At 31.6% G+C, this 23,597-nt stretch overlaps 2 protein-coding genes and 1 pseudogene across 5 annotated transcripts; 1 reads left to right on the top strand and 2 right to left on the bottom strand.

Annotated features, from left to right (window-relative positions):
- Positions 1–1,605: 1,605 nt before the first annotated feature.
- Positions 1,606–10,493, bottom strand: LOC114185929 (uncharacterized). 4 transcript variants are annotated; one of them, XM_085673577.1, is made up of 15 exons: positions 10,120–10,493; positions 9,012–9,109; positions 8,355–8,436; positions 7,757–8,262; positions 7,302–7,504; positions 6,994–7,191; positions 6,757–6,828; positions 6,502–6,597; positions 6,331–6,410; positions 6,082–6,160; positions 5,668–5,878; positions 3,518–3,714; positions 3,259–3,364; positions 3,063–3,152; positions 1,606–2,553 (listed from the first exon to the last, which is right to left on the bottom strand). In XM_085673577.1, exons 3-15 carry the CDS (start codon positions 8,366–8,368, stop codon positions 1,814–1,816), a joined length of 2,592 nt encoding a protein of 863 aa, XP_085529703.1. In that variant the 5' UTR covers positions 8,369–8,436; positions 9,012–9,109; positions 10,120–10,493; the 3' UTR covers positions 1,606–1,813. The 4 variants fall into 4 exon arrangements, with proteins under 4 accessions (XP_085529703.1, XP_085529704.1, XP_027929697.2 ...); XM_085673578.1 differs by having other exon boundaries at positions 8,355–8,397; XM_028073896.2 differs by lacking the exon at positions 10,120–10,493 and having other exon boundaries at positions 8,355–8,397; positions 9,012–9,352.
- A 5,998-nt stretch (positions 10,494–16,491) lies between these two features.
- Positions 16,492–18,072, bottom strand: LOC114185391 (serine/threonine-protein kinase UCNL pseudogene; annotated as a pseudogene).
- A 2,482-nt stretch (positions 18,073–20,554) lies between these two features.
- On the top strand, positions 20,555–21,887 carry LOC114185392 (MSF1-like family protein). The gene is made up of 2 exons (XM_028073090.2): positions 20,555–20,772; positions 20,992–21,887. Exon 2 carries the CDS (start codon positions 21,094–21,096, stop codon positions 21,649–21,651), a length of 558 nt encoding a protein of 185 aa, XP_027928891.1. The 5' UTR covers positions 20,555–20,772; positions 20,992–21,093; the 3' UTR covers positions 21,652–21,887.
- The last annotated feature ends 1,710 nt before the right edge of the window (positions 21,888–23,597 follow it).

The raw sequence follows: 23,597 nt of genomic DNA, 5'->3' as shown, positions 1-23,597 counted from the left end.
GGAAGAAGAAATTGAGAACGTTTTGCATATTATATTATTATTGACTGGTCTGATTAAGGTCGTAAAGAGAACATTATAGTTTGCAGACTTAATTGAATTTAGTAGTAAAGAGATTTAGCGATAATTTTATGTAAATTTTTTTAGGTTAAATATGTTTTTTGTCCCTTAAATTTAAGTGAAATTTAAAATTAGTCCTTTATCGAAGTTTTTGACTAATTTAGTTATTCACCTTTAGACATGCGTGGATTTAGTCATTTTAATCAAATTTTGTTAAGTTTATTTGAAGTTTCAAATGTGTTTTATGATAATATTTAAGTTAGCATGGAAGCAAAAATGGTTCAAACGAGGTAAACAATTCAAATAATATCATGAAATGTACTTAAAACGTCAGATAAGTAACAAAATCTTGTTAAAAAAAATTAAATCAACACATTTATAAAAATAAAGGACTAAATTATCTAAAATTTTAAAAGGAATCAATTCCAAATTTTCCTACAACTTAATAAATAAAAAACGTATTTAACCCATTTCTTTATCTAAATCGCTGTGAAGAAAGACATTCATTTGTCTTAACTCGTCAATATTCCAAATTTTACATTATTTTATTGATTCCGTACCTCTTTTTTAATTCATTAAAAATTTTCTTAGAACAGTTTATATCAGAATTCCCAAACACTAGGAGTTATCATAATTCTAATAATGTAAATAAAATATAGGAAAAGAAAAAAAATTCATCACCTAATTTGAAATCTCAGGTCCTGAAATTCAGACAGGCTTTTGCCATTTTTTTTTTCCTGAAGCACAATACCTTAATTTGATCGAATGTAAACCGTACTGGAGAAAATAACAATGTAATTATGTTCTTAAAGGCTTGAATTCGAAATTTTTGAACATAAAATTAATGATCCATGTTTCTCAGTGGGTTCCTTTTTGTTTCTATTGGACTTGTACAAGTACAATTCATTCGGCTCAAAATTATTTTGTACTCTCTAAAACTTGTTATTGTGTTGTGGCCCATATTACGCCACTCGCCGCAACCTGAACCATGTCATATACAAGACTCAAAATTATGCTAAAAAATATTATAAATGATTGATAAATAAAAAAAAAAAAATTGTCAAGTTCTCAAACTCTACAAAAGCAAAAAAATAATTACTTCTTCTACCTATCAGAATTTTTCTCCAGTACCATCAAAATGTTTCCAGAAAATATTTTCAATAAAAGTAAAAAATGTTTGCTTTCCAAAAAAAAAAGAAATCTAGAATTATTTATCGTGTTCCGAAAAACAAATTCCTCTGCGAAGCGAAGATTCTAAGGGTACAAATTCAACAGTAACTAACTGCTTATGGTTATTGACATTCTATAAAAAAATTACATTTTAAAAGATTTATAAAATATAAAATGTTGATGTTGTACACTGATTAAAGAGTATTTTAAAATACTAGCTAAATATTTAATAAATGAAAATTTTGTTCAAAATTATAGTAGAATTATAGAATTAAAAACCACTGTGGTAACAACACTTCTGAAACTTAACAAAAAAACCTTTGACACATCGCAGAATTGCAACATATGCACATTTTTTAACAGAATGTACATGATGTGTAAATTAAACAAATACCAGTAACTACATTAAGAACACTTTGATTGTTTTATTAGTTTTATTTACAGAGACTACTACATTTTACAAATTTCTTATTCTGATGCTGTTAAATAATAATAACCTTATACCATTCTCTCATTTTTAGTACCACAACAGATGAAACTTACACTTATTTTTCAACTCCTATATGTCCTAAAAACCTATGTCATGTCAACCTTTAATGTTGAAATAAGCTGTATAAGACTCATCTCTGAAGGCCAATAACGGTTCCAGAAGAAAATTCTTGTTTGCTCCTTTGGCCATAAAGCTGATAGGATCATATTTGCTCATTCCTCTTTTGGCAATAAAACTTGCAGATTGTTTAAATGCAGCATCAGAAGAAGAATTGCAACTGAGTTTCACTCCTCTACCAGAATGCAAGCCACTATGCACAAAGCAACCATTATGGCTTTTGGATTCCAAAGATATGGTTTCCTTTCGTCCATCCAATCCTGGAACCACAACAAAAACACAAGAGGAGCCACCAGAGGAAGAGTCTGCTACTGTAAGAGGATGCTCCATTCCTTGGTGAATCACTCGCATTCCCGGATGATCAAACGGTTCTAGCATTATTGTTTTGCCAATAACATCTGTCAAAGTGGTAAACTTTGTGGAAGATTTTTTTCCTTGGATAACTCTAAAAGTTGCATGAAGAGCCAAATCAGTTCCGAGCACAGGTAGTTTCTGCATTGCTATTGGATGCTTGGAGTTTGTGAAAACATAAGTTGAGTTGGCATAGGCTTGGGAAAAATAGAATAAGTGACTGTTGTAGCTGGCTGGAATTGGAGTGATCCAGTCTTCTATAGATGCATTTGGTGCAGCTTTGATGTCCCAATCACCAGTGGTGTGACCAGCAAGAAGATAAGGACCATAAAGAATTGCTTGAATAGAGGCATATTGAGACCTGTCATCTGTGTTTGATTCAAAACACTAGGTCAATAATGTGAAATATATGATTATTTTCGGAGTTAAATATGTTTTTCGTCCCTGAAATTTGAAGCAAAATTGGGATTCGTTCATGTCCAAAACTTTAATGCATTTTAGTCTCCAAATTTAAAAAATAATAGATATAGTTCTTTTAATCTAAGTATATTGAATTTTTTTGATGTGTCAGACAAGTTTCATGTTAGCATTCAAGTTGTTTATCCTGTTAAACACGTTCCTATTTCAATGTCAACTGAGAAATGCATTTAACGGAATTGAGTTTAAAAAGTTATATCCATCTATTTTTAAAGTTTTGGGACCAAAATATATCAGAGTTTCAAACATGGACGAATTTCAATTTTGCGTCAAAGTTTAGGGACTAAAAACATATATAACTCTTACGTTTTCTATCAGATATATACCAAATGCACACTTTGACAGTAGAGAATGGTAATTAACATTCAACACAAATGGAATCAATATCTACTCAAGCTACCTTTTATGGCCTCAGTTCTAAGGGTAATCGGAAATTGAAGGCTTAGCTTGTCACCAGCATTCCATTTTCGGGTGATAGACAAAAAATTTCCTACATTTCCAGAAAGTTACAAGCGTTAGTTTCTTTCTTAGTATGTATCAATGTATGTAACAACACTGAAATCTCATCTTTTGGTTCTAAATAGACATTCACACACCTGGGGTTGGCAGAGATAAAGACTCATTATTCAAAACGCCCTGTGCACCATTCTTATGCGTCCAAGTTGGTAGCCTGAAGTTAAGTGTAGACAAAGCACCATTTTTCTGCATAAGTAGATACGTTTTAGAAGACTGAGACAGGGGTTTTACACCTGGTAACTTGTTGGTTTCTTGTGAAGAAGGTTCAAACATGTGAACCTAATGCACCTAAGATGAATGTTTTGGTTACATGAGATGCAGAAAAAATGTAACAAGAACCTTAGCTGGAGAAAATGTAAATGTCACTCGTAGGAAAGGATCCCATGAAACAGCTGGAACAACTGTCTGATTAACAATAATTTGCCCAGACTTCCAATTGAAGAAGCTTGATATGTACTGGATAATGTAGAGAGTAGGATTTTTCCCTCTCTCTTCAAAATAGATAGAATCTCCAAGCTTTGAGAATGATTCAATTCCTAATAAACAGGGAAACAAACTTAAAACATAAAGTGTATGGAGAAGTACAGAAATGATATGGTGTAGTTTAGTTTAAAACTTTGGTGCAACTTGGGAAGTATATCACTATAAGTATACCAACTTGCACCAACAACCAAAGCAACAGAACTCTAGGACTCTGCTGAAGACATGTTGATGCCTTTGCTGACATAGTATCAAAAACACAACTTCTCCTGACAGATATCATTTTCAAGTATAAATCTACATCAATTTACCATCACAAGAACACAACTTGAATTAAAGATACGTTTTTCTCCCAATCTTCTGTTCCAGAATGAACTGATAATGTTCTCTTAGTCTCACTCTCTTTTTTTTTTCTCTTCTTGAATTTCTTCCTCTTGAATATTGTGCTTAATGAATCTTTTCTGCTTCTTGATTCTTCTTCATCTTGAACCTTTTTCTTCTTCATTCTCCATCCTGACTCTTCTTGAATTCTTGTTTTTTCTTGTTCTTGAATTTTCTTTTTCTTGAATTCTTCTTCTTGAATATCTTGTTGAATCTTACCTTCTTGAATCTTGTTTTCGAATTCTTTTTGTTGAATCTTTAATCATCTTCTTGAATTCTTCCTCTAAAATTGTCTTAATTCTTCTTGAACTCTTGTCCTTGACTTTATTATTGTTCTTCTTCTCGAATCTTTTTCTTTTTTAGCTTCTTGAATTCTTGTTTTTCTTCTTGAATCGTCTTGTCTTGAATTTTGTTTCTTCTTCTGCTTTTTGAATCTTCTTGAATTTTACTTGTCCTTCTCGAATATTATTGTTCTTGAGTTTTCTTCTTCTTGACAATTGTCTACTTGAATCTTCTTTTTTTCTTGAATGTTTTTTTGTTGGATCTTTTTCTTCCTGAATCTTTCTTTTCTGAATCATCTTCTTTTTGAATTCTTTTCCTTCTTTTCCTTGAATCTTTAATCATCTTCTTGAACTGTTCCTCCTCTTAAATTCTTTAAATTCTTCTTCTTGAATATTTCTTCTTGTTGTTGTTCTTTTTCTTGCATCTTGTCTTCTTCAATCTTCTTGTTCTTAATCTTCTTGAATCTTTTTCTCTTGAATATTTTTGTTTTTGAATTCCTTTTAATGAATCTTTTCTTCTTGAATTTCTAATCAACCCTCTTCTTAAATTCTTTCTCTTAAATTATTTTAATTCTTTTTCTTGAATCATCTCCTTCTTTAGGTTTTTTACTTGAGTTTTTTCTCTTATAATTTCTTCTCCTTCAACTCGTGTTCTTGCATTTTTTCTTTTTGGTTTTCTTGCTATTGAATCTTCTTGTTCTTGACTTTCCTTCTTCTTCTTCTTCTTCTTTAATCTTCTCTTGCTTAATCTTGTGTTCTTGGATTCTTCCTTTTCTTGAATCTTCTTGTATTACTCACCGGCTCTTAATTATTTCTTTTATACAAATAAATGGTTAAACTAACTGTTATATATATATATATATATATATATATATATATATATATATATATGTATATATATATATATATATGTATATATATATATATATATGTATATATATATATATATATATATATATATATATATATATATATATATATATATATATATATAATGTTCTCGAACCTAGATACATTATATTCAATTTTTTAATAAATCTTATATTAATAATTTTTTTGTAGTAACACCTTGAAAATGCCTCTCTATTTAAGAAAGAATCTTACTAAATATTTTTATAAAAAATTTATTACTGAAGAGATGTTAAAACATTTTTAAAATTTTATATTTTTATTAAATAAATATTACTAAAAATATCATAACTATAAAAATGTCAATAAAAATTATTAATAATATAGAAAATACTTGACATCTAATATAATGTTACCAAACATTTTTTTTTATAATTTAGTAACATTTTTGTATTCTGCCAAATCATCATATATGTAAGATGATGAACACAGACTCACCTGTTCCATAACAGCACCAGAAACTATCAAACTTGGTTCCCCAACCAAGGCCAGTTTTCGCTTTGGAAACCCCGCGACCTTGAGGAAGCATGTATATCATCACTCCAGCTTCTGTTCCTCTTTGAATGCTTAATACACCATTTGTTAAGGCACGCTCATAATAATCTGCATATGATACCTTTTTGGTCCATCTAAACAGGTGCCGTGAAACCTGAAAAATTGTTTCTTTTCCTTGTACTTAAAGGAGGACAATATAAAAACTGCATAGGAAATTGTTTATTTACACTCATATAAGCACATAAATCCACAAACACAAACTAATGTAACACATCATGTGATAATAAATCTACAATTTTTTATATTCATTTTCAGCTTCCCAGGTATTCCATGATGATTGATGAAGATTGGCTGTACCTTCAACATATTGTAAGTGGTGCATGATTCCTCATTGTCGGTTGATTCTAGGGTGTCTCCAATTCTCTTTGGATCACTCCTGAGGAAAAATCGAAGCAAAGCAATTTTATTTTAGAAATAGTAGTAACAAGAAAACCTGTGAATACATATTAGCAAGAAGAACCAGAATTCTTGATTTTATAGATACAGTTGTTTAATAGATAATTGAACTGCATATGAAAAACAACAGAAACTAAAACATCTTGATACCAAAATTCATCGACTGATGTCCCTCCAGTTGCATAAGTATGAGAAGAGTTAACAATATCCATAAAGAATGTTCCTATTTCCTAACACCAAAAACCAAGAACATGAATTGGGTTTCAAATTAGTAATAACAAATTTCAGTACCAGTAACCTACATCACACATGGAAATTCACCTTATAGAGTGGATCACCAGTGACTTCATACCGCATTTGAGATCCAACAACCACTGGGATATGTGTGTTAGCATGAAAATTAGCTATATCATTAGCCTGCATCATAGAATTTCAGAATTCAAATGCCTTGAAAAAGATTGAATACAATATCTAAACTAGAATAAAAGCCCTGAGTTCATCATAACGAAAATTTTGACAGTATGAACTTGGTGGTAATTCTATCATAATGAAAAAAAATAAAAATATTATCACTACCTTCACTGCAAGCAAACCTAAAAAGCATGGCTTGTCAAAAAGATGAGCTAACAGTAGATGCCTCTGATCTCCCTGCATTAACAAGGCATCTAAGTTTACAGCATAACAAGGTAGCATGAACAAGAAACTAACACTTTGTCAAATAAACTGAAACAAAGAACTGAAACTAGAGTCATACTATGCCTAGGAGTCAACAAAAGTAATGTTAAAGAAACGAAATGGACCAAATTAACGTACCGTTATGCTGTATAGCTTGTAAAGGACATCATTCATGCCTCCAGTTTCCTCATTCAGTGATTGATAGTGTCTGTTTATACTAAATTTTGTTATAACATTCTGCACTCTGTTGTAAAAGTAATCTACCATCCATTTCACCATATTTAGAGCTTGAGGATTTTTAGCTATAGAATGTTGATCCAGAAGACCAGCCAGTATCTGCCAAAATACATTTTTGAGAAAAAAAAAGAAAAAACTGAATTAAAATTTTCCAAATATTAAAATTAGTTTTTGGATATGTTAAACGAAAGAATACCTTTTGAGTGTACCTTGTGAATGGTGTAATAGGGAGCCCAAACATGCTCAGTAGCTTCAAATCGGTCAAAAAATTCAGATGGAAATGCAGAGAGATATCCTGTACCAATTTTCTCTTGACAGATCGCGAGATTGGCAACAAGGGCTGTCATTTTCTTCTTCAAGATATCATTATGTGTGCTGGCCCACATTAAAGCTGATGCACTCAAGTAGTGCCCTTGAAAATGTCACAACAAAGGAATTGTAGTTAACCATGAATAAATGAGTTGCAAAGAGGTCCTGACCAATTTCCACTTGATGCATACTTGAATTTTTCATTGATGACTAACAATCAATCAAACTTAACCATATATTATGCAGACACTGATGGAGAGTATGATTATCTCAGACTACATAATAATTTCACTAGATGTGAAAAAGTGTAATTATGATGATGAAAAAACCAGATGATGAATGAAATTAAACTAACCAACAAAATGACCTCGAAGCTCTATTTTTGGATCTTCCCACCCTCCATATGGTGTTCCAGGAGTTGGAAGACCAGATGTTTTCCTAAAGCTCCAGAGTAACCTGTCCACATCCAACATCAACAGATATTCTAAGTTTGTCTGTTGTGCCCGACCATGGACTGAACCCTCATGTAATCTCACATCATGCAGAGACACTTCTTTCAGAAAATCTTGGTGGGGTGGCTTCAAGACACTCACTTTCTCAGTTTTTCTTAACATCACATCCCAATCATGTTGGTGTTCCTCTTTCAACAACTTCCTTGGTAGCAAATCAGACAAAACGTGGTTATGTTCATCCTTTGGAGCCAATTTATAATGCGAGATTATGTTCCAAGTTTCATTCGTTGATGTTAATAACTGGTAACGGTAAGTATGTGATTGAGCAATATTGTTTGTGCACTCTTTACCCTCAGCGCAACCCCACAGCACAATTGCAACAAAAGCAAATACAAAAGCCATCCACCTCCTGAGAAATTCAAATCAACATGACCCTTAAACTCTCGGCAAAAATATGGGAACAAATTAAAAAAACATGAAGCATGGCAGAGTTAGCATTACCCAACAGACAACATCAGTTCTGGTGGAACACGTGAATTAAGAACTTCAATGAGCAGAGTAACGGAGTGTCAAACATCAACCACTTAAAACAGCACAGAGACATATCAGTGGGTCTATATATATAAAAGCAAGCTAAGTATTCTTCATGAACTGTGTTTAAGAAACTGATTTTTCAGATAAAATTCAAGCACTTCTATGGATAATCAAGAAATGTTACCAAATTGAATTTACATTTTAAGGTTAAAGTTATAATATCGCAAACAAAATATCAAACACTGCCGAAGTAATCCCATTTCATGTAAAATCATGCTGAAAAGTGAGGTTAATATATGGAATCGTAGAGAGCAATGTCGAATTGTAAATAATAGTATTAGTATCGCTAGAAATCACCATCTGGTAAATAAGAGCACAAAGGGCATTGATAATTTCTGGTGAAATTTTAAAATTTCTTTCTTTTTTGGTTTTGTCCATATATTTTTTTTTTTGTAAGAGCAATCTTAATTGAAGCGTTAAGCATGGCCATCCGCGTCAAATGGATTCATTCGAAAACTTGTAAGTTAAAGCAAAAGGTTGCAGAATTTCTATCAAAACTGGTAATTATTTTAAATCTTTGTGGATCATATCATCCTTTGACGTGAAGTGATGAAGTGACGTTACCTTTGGCTTGCAAGTTTCAGAGTTGGAAGATAACACTAGTGATCACTGAAAAGTATGTGTTGCGGTGTTTGTGCCCTCTTTATCCGCACAAAACCGCACTGCAAGGTGGTAACAAAAGCCAACTGAAGCCGTTCTATCCCTCTGAGAAAAGTTAATAATAATATCTAAAAGAATATATATTTCTTAAAGGAAAAATTAATTAATTTTAAATAGAAGGGTAATGGATTTCGATTGAAAAGTCAGCCCCCATTCAGGCTAGGTTAAAAAATATATACTTTTCTTTAATGTGAGTAAAGTTAATTTAATTCTTTTAAGACTTACCACTTTCTAATGTTTAATGTGAGTAACTTCTTAATAACGATTCATTTTTATTATTTTTTTATATAATTATTTACTAAGTAGGTTTATAAATTGATATTTCGAAAGATTAAAGTATTTAACAATTAAAATATGTAATTTATTTTGTTATCGTGTATATTCTACAATTTTCATTTCATATTATTATAATAACATTTTATTGATGAAATAGTAGATTTTGTTTTACTACATTATGATAAATATATAAAATAAATTATATTATGATAATACATACTTAAATATACGTGACTAAAGTTATAGTTATAAAAGTTTTAACTCATAAAAATAAATGAATAAATAAAATTGTGAGTTGATATAACTTACTTTATCATCTTAAATTAAAAATACTAAAATTTAAGAAAAAATAACGAGTTACATATAGGATTATAGTCCATTTATAAATAAACAAACCATTCATGATTTTTTACTCTTCCTCTTAAAAAAAATCAAGAAGGATTCTAACTTCAGGTGCTCTACAATTAGTTGAGAGATTATAAAGTTTCGATTTATGTTATTTTCCATATCAAATTCAGGTATTCTTCTAAATACTGTTCATTCTGCTTTATAGGGTTTGTTGGGTTTACTCAATCAACCTCATTTGTTATTTAACTTTATTAGGTGCTTTGTGCTTCCAATGATCATATATTCTAATCTGATTTTCCCTCAAATTTTATAAGAATCCTAAATGCGAGATTTAGGGTTTTTCTTTCAATTTTATTTTCAAAAAATTTCAAATTTCGAACTGTTTGACCTGCTTTCGAATCCCCAATTCGCTCTCTCCTTTCTCGAATTCGCACCCATGGCGCAACCATCTTTCTCGCTGTGGAGGAGCAGCTGCTCGCAAGCGGCAGTGGAGACTCGCGACTTCTTCTTCTCCCTGGCGAGGTGCGCAGGGCGGTGGATCTGGGAGACACGCCGGGAGTCGCGATGGTCACCATCTCCGTCGCGGTGGCCTGCGTTTTCGCGCAGCAGACGCGGTGGCGTCGGAGTCATAGGCTACCACCTGTTTTCATTCGCGAGCCCCACCGTGTTCTGCATTTGTGAGTCTCGGGGTGCGCCATTTCCGATGAGACTCCGACGAGCCTTGGATGCACACGCTGTTCTCGTTTAAAGTACGCATAAGGATACAGCAGTTCCCCTAAATGCATGTGTGAGCCTTTTTGGACATTGCGCATCTATTTCTTATTACTTTTTTTGAACAACATGTTAACAGAAATATACTTTTTTTTATAGTCAAATATTAATAATCAGTAAGTTAATTTTTGTTAGGGAAAATTTTGAATCCAATAATTAATTTTCTTTTTATTACATTTTCAATACAAAAGTTACTTGATTAATAAAAACTTTTATCACTCTATTTCAGAAGTAATTAATTTATCTATCATCGACCATATAAAAGTTCAGAGGGTTATATACATATCCTACGAAGTTATATTTATTGTTGTTGTGAGTGTTTGTGATTGTGAATGAATCGTATAACATGACTAAACCCCTTTTATATGGGTTGAGCTATTATTCTTAGACAGCTTCTTAACAAATAAGAAAATGGTGTGTTGGTAGGGAGAAGAGAATGGTCGACGGAGAAGGAAAGTTTATTTAAAAAATAGTGAAAAAAAAAAAAAAACAGTGAGTAGAGTGCAAGAAAAACATAAACCAAATCTATCATAAAAAAAATAAAGAAAAACATAAACCAAATCTACCATAAAAAAAAAAATACTTGCATGAGTGAGACGTCAACTTCTAATGATGATACGATCACAATGTTAAGCATTTTCATTTTTATTTATTATTATTATTATTATTATTAACTTAATTTAAGATAGTATTTTTAAATCACCATTTGAAATATTATTTTTTTTAAATTTTTTACTTGATTTAATATTAAAAATAATTTCATGCTGTTAAAGAAGATTCATAATTACTACTCATGAACATAAAAAGTTTTGAAATGTTACTGGTGTAACGTAACAAGTCCTCTTAATAAGAATTAAGTAATACAAGCAACATGCAATCTAAATCTAATATTTAAATCTCAAATAGGGTCCAATAATATAGTTTGTTTCCTGATTTTATTCACAGATATATTATATATTTGATTTTTTTATGTTATTATCAAATATTCATCAAATATCAATTTGTGCATATTTTTTCTTTTTCATGATTCATACATATCTAACATACTTAATTAGGATATTATTATTATTATTATTATTATTATTATTATATTACTTAGTTAAGCAAGTGAAATACACCGAGAATGGTTAGAATTAACATTTAAAATGTTATATTAGTGTTCATTTTCACTATCCAGAAGCACAAGCATCTCTGAAGCCCAAATTCATTGACCCACAAGAAGGCTTTTTCGAACCACTTAATTCTGAAAGCATAATTCGGTCTGATGATGTGTAGGAAGAAATTTCATGGGCTGCACGAAAAAACACCTCTTGATGTTAAGTCATAATAATAAATTTGGACTCAAAAGAGAACATCCCGATAAGTAGAGGAAAATTTTGATTATATCATTTTCTAAAAAAATTATTAAATAACAATTAAAAGATTATTAGTTATTATATTAATTCATTTAAACATATTTTAAACTAAAAATTATTAATATTTAACATAGTTTATCTTATTAATAAAAAATTATAATTTGTCTACATTAAAGTTTTAACTATCTACTATGAATTCAAAATTAATAATATCAAATACTAAGAGTAACAACGCGGTGGGACGAGGATAAATTTCAATATTTCATCCTCATCTTCTCTTCTCATCATCATTCATCCCCATAATTAACTGATATAAAAGGTTACGAATATAATCCATTTTCTTTCTATTTTTATATCAATTAATTAAATTTTATATAAAATTAAAAATATTAAGAAATGAAACACAATATTACAAATATTTAAAAATAAATTATAAATTTTTTATTTCACCTGTTAAAACGAGTTAGATAAATGCTTACTTATTCTCATACGGAAGAGGATTTCCAATCAGAAAAAATTTAAACAACTGGAACGAATTTATATTTTTGTTTTGACTACAAAAGCAAATTGTGAAAACCACATGTTAATATATTACTTAAAAGTTAAAGGTAATCTTTCCCTCAGAAAGGCTTGGACCAAATTCTGCCTAGTTATAATTATACAAAGAGCTTTCGGCAACTAATCTCTTCAATTATGTAATATTATATATATATTATGGTACAAAAGAAGACATAATAAAGAATCATGTCAATTAAGGACAATACAATATAAGAGAGAAGATTTCAAAGTTGTGAGATGCAAACCATAATTCATCACTCACCATTTGTTACCAAAGACACACCCAATGGTGATGAAATTAGTGTCAGGTTTATAGAGGAAATTTCACTGGGAGATACAATATCAATGAGATCTTCAACTACATTGGTACACTTCCTTCCTCCTTATCCTTTTCTGTATCCAGTTGGTTTTTTAAACTATGGGTTCTGATATCACTTGTCAAGTTTATAGAAGAGGAGGTTTTACCGAGGAGAACAAATACCAATGAGATCTAAGTCAATCACATAAGATATTGACACCACTCTCTACCCAAAACTTTAAGACGATAGATTTATGGATCTTTATTATTATATAATGCTCTACTTTTTCATTTTTAACCAATATAAAACTTAGATTCACACTTGAATTCCTAATAATTAATGCAAACTACCTTAAATTTCAGTGAGACAGGATAGCAAACAAATAGGTACATAGGTTAAAGAAGCAAGAAAATGTTATCTTTTCTAATTCTAACCAACTTTATACCTTACATGAAGCCAAAATTGGCCGACACAACAACTCTACTTCGTGTTAGTGCTGTTCTACTAGGGAACCTATTCCTAATCTTAGTATATATCTTTTCAACACACACCACTACATTCTCTACTTCACTTCACTGAACTAACATTACCATTTTTCTCTCTAATCCACCAATTACTCATCATTCAATTTTTCTTTTGGTGTTAGAGAGAATCTCGCAAAAATCTCAATTTTTAAACCATGTTTCCACAGATTTTTTATTTTTCAAAATATATCACTGTTGATGAATTTCTTTGTTTACCTCCTCCGATCTTAACCTCACAAGATAATTTATAAGGTGAAAATTTGCACATTGTCAAGTGTGTGCAAATTTGTCATCTCATGAGTTATTCTCGTTCTTTTTGTTTAATATTTTTCTTAGCTTTCTGTTCCATATACATGCTTCTATTGACTTTCTGCATTAATTAAAACTGCCAAGAAATACTTTAAAGATATGAAAAAGGTTCTTTTTTTTAGGGGCAAGGGAAAATTATGGTGACCATACATTTATAAATTATATATAATATGAAAATACCAGCTTGCGCATCTATTTGTGCATAGTTTTTAGACAGAAAAGCGTAAAATAAGAGAGTTGCAGGATGAGAAGAGAACAAGGTGAAGAATTATAAGTAGAGAAGTTGATTACGTGTAAAGACTTGAGTTGATAAGAAATGACGAGTCTTCACGAGATAAACAGTGTTATTAATTATCCTCATAATCTGTCTTTGAATAAGATGGTTTTTGGCACTTAGAATCACAGTAGCAATTGGTCCTACAACACCTTTTTCTTCTCAAAAGAGAGATGCCTTTAGTACTTTTCCTACTCTAACAATGTTTATATATCAATAAGTCATAATGTCACAATGTACCTTAAAGATTCTACTGAATACAATTATAATTCTATCTTTTGTCGAGATTTATTGAATTTACACGTAAGTGTTTAAAATCTTATATATTCAATCATTAATTATACTTTAATTATAAATGGAAAATAAATTAAAAAATAATTATATTTTTTTATCAAATTTATAGTTTTAAAGTTTTCAATTAATCATTTTATAATTTAAATGACGTAATAATCAAAATGATTAATTTATAAACCAAAATGTAAATATAAATTTTTTAATACGTGTGTATATAAGTATCAAACCTAATACATATGAATTTGAGGCGAGTAATTATATATTCATTTTCATTTGTCTTTGGTTAAAAAAAATAATAATAGCTGCATCTAGTGAAAACAAATATATCAATATCTGCAAATCAGAAACTATAGTTGCCATCTTAATCACATGTGAATATCAATAACACAAACTATTGTTATATCGAATATTTGAGGGGGCAAAAATATTAAACTACTGTTTATAAAGCATAATTCTTGGGAGAATTTTTCTTTACAAAAGAAAGAGGAATATGATGCCTGTACTTTTCAAATAATATGGACCATGTTATATTTACATTCACCCTTTTTCGTTTCTATTTCACAATTCTAAAAACTATTATTTTATTTTAAGCACTATTTTTTTTAAAGCATAATAATAATAATAATAGTGTTAATTAAATATTAAAAAATAGTAATCATGAATATTTGTTTATGTAGTTAACGGAATAATATATGTTTGAATCATTTGTAATGGTGAATATGAAGATTCTTGAAAATTAGATGTATATCAAAATTTAGTAGTGTGCTAGAAAATAGTTAGGAGTAGAGTTAGTATCTTATGGAGTTTGAATATTTTGTTATTAAAATATAAATTTTATACATAAAAAATCAATTATTCAACTTTTATTTAATCACTATCTTTTTAAAATTATTCTTTTTATTTATTTATTTATTTCTCTTTAAGATTATAATATTTTTGTTTATTTTTTGAAGATCAAAATTTGTTATAAAAATCTTAAAGTTGAGTAGAGTAATCCTTCCGGATCCAAAATTTCATTAGTAAATTTATCTTTATCATGTGACTTGGTTCAAGACAAATATGTATTTGTTTATGATTGTTAAGATATGATTAGACAGTTGAATTGTGTACAGTTATTGTATCTAAGTTCTTAAAGCTCTTTTAAAGTCAAAGAATTAGTGCAACTAAGGAAAACTAAGTTATTTATGATAAATATTATAAGTTAAATGATTTTATCGTATGAATGATGTGGTTCCCACACTTGATTTAAGCTTTTGAAGTTTTGATGTTTGTTCACTGTATTATATATTATATTGAACATGAGATGCTCAAATTAAATATTGTTGTGTTTTGGAATTAGTGAGTATTAGAACTAAATGTGTCAAATCTGATACGAGAAAAATATAAAAATGTATAGTTGAAGTCTTTTCTATAAACAAATATATATGTTAAGTTTTCTAAATTATATAGTCTCCTTAGACGAACTTTCCTCTCGCTGAACAAAAGTAATATCATATCATTCGATTAACTATTTTGATAAGAAGAATATATAAATAAAAAATAGAGAAAAATATACACCAGGAAATAGATTAATTATTCACTGATGTTAGTAAACATGGCTTCACATAATAAATTTGTCAACTTTTATAACCATTACTACAAGAACAATATAATTGATAATATTTGTAAATTGAAACATAAAAAAGAAAAAAACAAGAACACACTCACAGTATAGAACCTATCTTATACAATTATTTAATAAAAAAATACTTGAAGAAAAAACACAAAATCATCACTTAACATAAATTTAATTAATTATATAACTTTTTTATAAATAATAATTTTTAATTGATTATGAAATATGTTATCGTTGTAATTATGAGTAATAAAATAATTATATTAAATATGTTATCGTTGTAATAACGAGTAATATATTAGAAATATAATAAAAGATAAATAGATTTTATGATATATTTCACTACTAAAAATTTTCATATTACATGGGAATTTTCTTGCAAATTTGTTAAAAAATTTTGCAAGAAAAGACTTTTTCTTGCTATTTTTTCTAAGAATGTTAATTGGCGGGTAATTCCTTCGTGGGTAATTATTTCTTACAAAATTATAAAATTTGCAAGTATTTCCTACAAAATTTGTTGAGAAAAGTGTTTGGTACAAAATATTTTGCAAAAACATTGGCAGCAATTTCCTTCAAATTTTTTTTTCATAACAAAATTTATAAGTATTTCCTACTAAAAAAAATTCAAAACAAAATTGGCAGGAAATATGAGTTTTTTTAGTAGTGTTTTAATTATATTGGATAGAAGAATATTTACAATCTTACTCTTATACTCTTAAAAGAATAACATTGTAGATGGGAGGGAGCGATGTTCATGCATCTGAAACAAAGAAATATTTGACATATAAACAACAATATCTTACAATTGTATATGTAGTATCTAACTATACAAAGGAAAAAGGTTGTTTGTTACCTTAACAAAAGCATATGATAGCAGTAATTTCTGAGTAACGCCGTTACTTTGCGTTCTACACCGTTATTCATTCCCCAATATAGACAGAAATTTAAAGAGTTAAAAAGAATAGCTAGCTAGGTCTACCACCTCCCACACGTGCATCAGAATTCCGGTAAAGAAACGTTCTGAAACTCACACGACGGTGACGGTAACGGCGAAGGGGGCAAAGACGGCGGAGATTTCAGGCTCTGAAAATATCCCCTTACGTCAAGTCCATCGGCGAAAGGTTTCGTAACGTCATCTCTTGAAGGAATAAACGGCGGCCGCATAACCTCCGTTAGTAGGTCCCACTTCACCCCTCTGAAGAACTCGTGCTCCTTGATCTCGCTGGCGCCGCGAACATAACCCAAACGCTTGGAGGGGTCCTTTTCGAGCAACCGAGAGATTAGGTCCGTCAACGCTGTTTTCTTCCCAACAAACTCGGGCGTCTTCAACAACACGTTGTGGAACGTTTCCTTGCGATTCCTTCCCTTGAACGGCGTCGTTCCGTACACCATCTCGTGGGCGAGGACGCCGAGGGCCCACCAGTCGACGGCGAAGCCGTGCCCCTCGCCTCGGAGGACCTCCGGCGCGATGTACTCCTCGGTGCCCACGAACGAGTTCGACCGCTCGAAGCTCGGCGCCGCGCGGCGCGCGGCGGGGGTGACTCGGGCGGACTTGGGAGCCTTGGTGAGTGGGACCCAGCGGAAGTTGCGGCGGGGCTTGCGCGGAGCGGTGTCAGGAATGTGGGAGTTGGAGGGAGAAGTATTGGTTTTGGTGGGACTGAGAGTTCGGGAGAGGTCGAAGTCGGTGAGGGTGACGTGGCCGGATTGTTGGATGAGGACGTTTTCGGGTTTGAGGTCGCGGTACACGATGTGCATGGAGTGAAGGTGGTGGAGAGCGCAGAGGATCTCGGCGAGGTAGAAGCGGACGACGGCGGGGGAGAATACGTGATCTGTTTGGCGGTAACGGAGGAGGTTGAGGTCGCCGCCGGGGCAGTAGGGGACGGCCCAGCCCATTAAGTTGTTGGACTCGAAGGAACCCAGTAGGGTGGGGAGGAAGGGGTGGGATAAGCGAGAGAGAACGCTGATTTCCCAGTGGGCGCGGCGAGCGCCGTCGTGAAGGGATGATGATTTGTCGACGACTTTGAGCGCCACATGGCCGGAGTTGTGTTGCACGAGAAACACAGTGCCCATGGCTCCTTTACCTAAAACTTTCAGAGCCTTAAGGTTGTCGAGGTCAAGTTCCTCTGCCATTTCGTTACAAGAGAGAGAGAGAAAAAAACCTGGTCTGTGTTTGTTTGATCCACCTTGCTCCTGCTATTAGCGTTTTATAATGATGTTGTTGTACTGTTGTATGCGGATTTACTTTTGTTTTTTCTGTGCACTACACTGTTACTCCCATGACAAGCTCTTTTTATCATTATTTCTTCATTGTTATGGCAAGAAGGTGATGGAGGAAAACAACATTCACAAATGTAAATGGTCTTTATGGTGTCGGAAAACTGCTTAAACCTGATTAGCGAGATTCATTAGATATTGATAATGCGCTTGATTTGCGTAGCATAAACTGATAAAGCATATGGTCACACGTGTGACGAGACATAAGCAAACAAAAGTAATTTAGGGAAAAAGACAAAATGAATTAAGCCGTACGGTAGTCACATGGGAGCTCCTATATTGTAAGGAGAACGTGAAGCTATTGCTTCATGTTGGAACCTTGTCACCTTCTCATTTACCAATCCATTTTTTCATTGAACTTCTTTCTTTAATTAATGGAGCATGACATTTCACTCACCCTTCCTCATGCTCCTCTCAATTATTAATTACCTATATCTCAATAAATCACACACTATATCTTTCAAATATACGATTTGCCCTCTGTATTGCACTTATCAAACACATTTCACTTTCCATTCATCAAATTTAGGTACATGTACGTAGTTTATTATCTTTTCTTTCAGTTAGACCCGTTGTTTTGCATTGTACTCGTAGGCTTCATTGGAATTCAATGTTCTTTGTCGTTTTGAAATCCATAGATCTTTATCAGAAAACTGTTGAAGGACTATAATATTTTAATCATCAATTCCGAATTCCGTTGTTTATGTTGGCATATGTTGAACTGCAGCCACATAAATCAGAGAGGACAAAGCAATTAATGAAGTTTCACATGTTAAATATTAGTGTTCCTTTGTTGTGTGAGATTTAATGTAGGACAAGACAGTGCACGAATCGTATATGGTCGTATACGTACCTTAAAAATTACTAAAAAATGTTGAGTAAGCTTGACCCTGTTGATGATGAATTAGGTGGATGATGCTGAATTAATTAGTGATGGCTTCATTGTCAAAAGTGTAGGCTTTGTGGCAACACAAAAGATGGCATATAAATTAGAACCAAGTCTATGGTTGAAACAGATGAAGGGTAGACAAGTGGAGGACAACATCATTATGCTTGCTTTAACATTGAATTGACACTATCCTTTTGATTATGCAAATCTTGTTGTTCAAATTGTGAACTTGAGATGAAAGATATTTATTTACCCAAAGGAAACCACACGTATGAAACAAGTAACTAAAGCATCAAAATTCCTTTTTTGTAGTTCACCGATGACGACTTACACAGCAACGTTAAATCGTGATTTGGTGATCTTCCCTTCAATCATATCCTTCATAACATCACCCACCAACTACTAAAATAATGTTTTCAAAGGAAAATAGGAATGTTTTACAACTTCTTGTACTAACTCTTGAATCTGTCTCATAAAATTCAAAGTTTATTATCTTTTCATATAATTTTCTTGAATGAGTTTAACAACTATGTTAGTGGGAAGAATGGATTCACATTTCGCTCGCATGTTGCAGACGTATATATTCTTTAGTTATTCTCTTATAAATTATAAAGATGAGATTATGATTCCAAAGCGATTTATAACCACTCCTCTTATATCATGGTAGATGCTTTCTGGAATTTTCGAACATTATTAATGTTTTGGCCTTAAAATACATTTTCTGAGATTCTCTACCTTAACTTCCTCACTTTCGATTTTGCTTAAAATCGTTTTGAAGAGACCTGACTAATAGATCATAGTATACAGGTTGTTTGTAAACCTGAAAATTTGTAATTGGATATGCCATTTTTGCGGATGAAACGTGTTTTTGTGATATATTTACAATGAGTACCAAACATGGTATAACATATGGGACAAACAGGTCTGGGCTAAATCAGTCCATTATTATACAAACCAATACTTTAAGTGATCTTAACCTATTCATTTGTGAATAAATCAAGATTTTTCTTTCTTCACTCCCACAATTTCTTGGTACCACCCCACAATTTTCAAAATGATAATTTTACCCTTCATAAATTTCTTGAACATGATTTTCAAAAGGTATGAATTGCATTATGGTAGGAGCTTTCTGTAGCATGAGTTCTGACATGCTCTTTCCAAAATGTATGAAATGCAAGTTTCCCAAAATGAACATTTTGGAACACATGAAATGTGTTATAGAAAGGACTCGTCCGGATGAGCCTTTTTTTCTTTTTTTTCACAAGTCATTCTCTTTCTTTTCTTATTCTTCTACAACCTTCTTTCTCCACAGAAAGGTAATATTAAAATTTTATTTATAGGTGTATGTAAATTTGAGGAGTCAAATAAACTATAATAAAAAAAATACTTTTATTTGTATATTAATTTATATATATATAATTGTGGGTACAAAATTCCCCATAGTGGTCATGAAACTCCACCATTGACAGCGATGATGTGATACAATACGAGGATGTTTTAGTCTTCTTATTGTTAATATGACTACAGTCAGTAATGGTGGAGATGCATAAAGAAAAAGCCCAAAATTGTTACTGTGCAAGCCCAAACCCACAATACCCTAATTAAGTTGTATTTGTAAAAGACCTGTTTAGTTATTATGCAATGTAAAGATGGCAAAAACATTACTTGGACTCAAGCCCAGCCCAATCAAAGAATCCTCTAGGTCTCGCCGAACGGTGTAATTGAACTTTGACCAAAACACGAAATGAAATCTGTGGGCGGTGATACCGATGGCCACTACAATTTCCTCAAAACCTCTCATTAGGGCAAATTCACAACCGTTTTAATCTTTCCATGGTTGCGCACTCAATTTCTGCAGCATTTCTATTTTCCTTATTTGGTAAGCTCACATCTATTATCACTTCGCCGAGTTTTTCATCTCTTTGATCGCTATAGCTATGTTTTTTCACTATCTGCATTGTTTGTAATAAGTTCGATATTCGCTATTATTCAATCACATGTTTTGATTCTTAAGCTTTTAATTTGATTTCTTTGATGCTATTCACATCTGAATTGAAAAAGTTTGGTGGATTGATTAATTGTTCATTTCCCATGCCAGATTGCACTGCTAGAGTAAAATTCCCCATAAATTCGCAGCTAAACCCTAAATCAGAATTTCAGTGTGGTGAGTGTTGACTTAATTGAGTGAAGAGATAACATAATGGTGAAAGCATACAGACAGGAACACGTCTACAAGCACCCTTGGGAACGTGTGACTAGTGCATCTTGGCGCAAGTTTGCCGATCCAGAGAACAAACGCATATTATCCCATATTCTTGATGTTGACACATTGAACCATAGTCTTGACCCTTCAACAGGGAAGCTTTGCACAACTCGTGCCATCACGATCCATTGTCCTGGACCCTGGTTTGTCCGCAGAATTGTTGGTCAGGATATTTGCCACTGTGTGGAATCCACTGTTGTGGATGCACAGTCGCGTTCCATGCAACTGACCTCTCGGAATATCAGCCTCCAGAAGTTCATAGAAGTGGAAGAGAAGATCCGGTATGATCCACACCCGGATAACCCGAATGGTTGGACGGTTTGCCAGCAGGAGACCCGAATCCGGATTAAACCATTGTCGGCCCTGGCATCCATGGCTGAAAAGGTGGAGCAGCGATGTGCTGAGAGGTTTCTTCAGAATAGTGTTAAGGGTAGAGAGGTAATGGAGAGGATCTGTAAATATCTTGAGGCAGAATCTAGCAGCCTTGCCTTGTGATTCTGTCTTCTCTTTTTAGTTTTGGGTTTCTGTAGTTTAACCATATTTGTAAAATAACAGAGGAAACATTGCAACATGAAAGGCAGGGAAGATGGTGAAGCTTGTATCTCTTCCCTGGAATTTAAGAACTAAGAAGGCTATTTATTTAGATCTTCTCCAAATTTTGATCAGTCAAATAATTTTTCAAATTGCTGTAACACAACTTAAGGATCATTTGAATATCCTTTTCTTCTGAATCTTACTCTGTTATTTGTTTGTCACCTTTCCTTATTTTCTAAGGCACTTGGTCACAAGCCTTTGTTTTGCATCTTTATCTTGAGATAGAAGTGATTATCCATACATAGATTTTCTTTTGGGCATGCCTAGGTGATGACTGTGATAATGTTTTTTTTTCTTATTCTTTTTATTACATATGGTAGTTTATTGGATGTCTGCCATTGAGGTTTGTTTTCATGTCAGCATTAGACATTGACAAATTGAAAATGAAGTTACAGGTAATTACCAAATATAATATATTGAAGGGTTCAATTTGCACGGTAGCATTTCGAATAAGTTCTAAATTTCAAGTCATTTCTAGCATCCACTTGCATTAGTGGAGAGATTTTGTTTTTTGCATTTTCTTTGTTGGTTTTGATGTGTTTTTTTGTATGGTAAGATGAACTTTTGAGTTTGGCTTGTCGTTGGGAATACTGAAATATGGTTTTAAAATTCTCTTGTCTAACTTGCTTGTGAAAGTGCAAAAACTTTTAACCAATGTAGTAAAAACAACTCTAACTACATTGAAGATAATTAATTAACAGACACTGTAATTTGCGTAAAACATTCATGGTTATTAAAGAAACTAGTTAATTTGATTAATAATATTAAGTTTTTCTGAATTTTGTATATTTTTAAAATTTTATTGTAACGTTAATGAGACAGTTTTATAAGATCGTCTATGTGAGCTCTTATTTCACTTTATAAGTTTTGCTTCGATGGTAATGTTTTATAATGTCCATAAATATTTTTATTTGCATTTTATCTTTTTATAATTTAAAATATCAATTTAATGTGATTATAATGATATAAACAACAAGTGGCAATATAATTAAATAAAAACATGATATTATAATATAATCAAATTAAATGTATTATTATTACTATTACATTTTAATTTAATATTATTAAATACAATAAATAATATTTTTATATGAATGAAAATATACTTTTTGGTGATGGTTTTTGGATGTTCTTTTTATGTCACACTTGTAAGTTTAAATTTAAGACTGATTAGAATAGTTTTACGGTAGATATATTAGTGGTTGTTATTTATTTATTTTTTCATAAATTTTTTATTAACTTAATTTTTGAATCTCTTTTATTGTTAATAAAATAATTATTTTAATTTTCACTAATATCCACGTGAAGATTTCAAAATTGACTAGAGTATTTTTTTCTAAAAGAAATATAATTAATATAGTGGACAACTGAGCCAAATATCTAATTAATTTAATGAAAAGCTTTGAAAGGAATATCATATAATAAGTTTCTTCTTTTTTAAAATTATTAAATATACACATTGATAAGTATTTTTGAGTTAAAGTTTAACTTTGAAAATTTAAATATTCTTAAATAAAAAAATTATGTTTAAAAATGATTGTTTCTATCTAAATAAAAAATTTAATATAAAGAAATTTAAATTATCTTACACAAAGGAAAATGTAATTAAAGTAATCAAAGTTCATATCGTTCACAAAAACACAACCTAATATTTCTTACATCTGGTTTTCTACAGGCATTTTAACAAAACAAAATAGGTAATGACAAGTGAAGTGGGTATTAGAGTTGAACCTCATCGGCCTATTTTTTCTAGAGCTATCAAATGGACTGGAACCTGCGAGTCAATCCGGCCCACATTAGGTTCAAGCCAAGTTGGGTTGAAATTTTTTTATAAATTTCAATACGGT

Source organism: Vigna unguiculata, chromosome 5 (genome assembly GCF_037176805.1).
Source record: "Vigna unguiculata cultivar grain cowpea cultivar isolate G323 ecotype 2 chromosome 5, ASM3717680v1, whole genome shotgun sequence".
NCBI lineage: Eukaryota > Viridiplantae > Streptophyta > Magnoliopsida > Fabales > Fabaceae > Vigna > Vigna unguiculata.
The sequence above is the reverse complement of the archived record's forward strand: the minus strand, read 5'-3'. Positions and strand labels throughout refer to the sequence as shown.

What these genes read in the sequence shown, in the direction of transcription:
- LOC114185392 (XM_028073090.2), top strand. Translation starts at nt 21,094, where the DNA reads ATGGTGAAAGCATACAGACAGGAACACGTCTACAAGCACCCTTGGGAA.
- LOC114185929 (XM_085673577.1), bottom strand. An exon ending in CCTATTACACCATTCACAAG is followed by an intron (nt 7,192 to 7,301) that starts GTACACTCAAAA and finishes GTATTTTGGCAG; the next exon opens with ATACTGGCTGGTCTTCTGGA. An exon ending in CCACTTACAATATGTTGAAG is followed by an intron (nt 5,879 to 6,081) that starts GTACAGCCAATC and finishes ACAATTTTTCAG; the next exon opens with GTTTCACGGCACCTGTTTAG.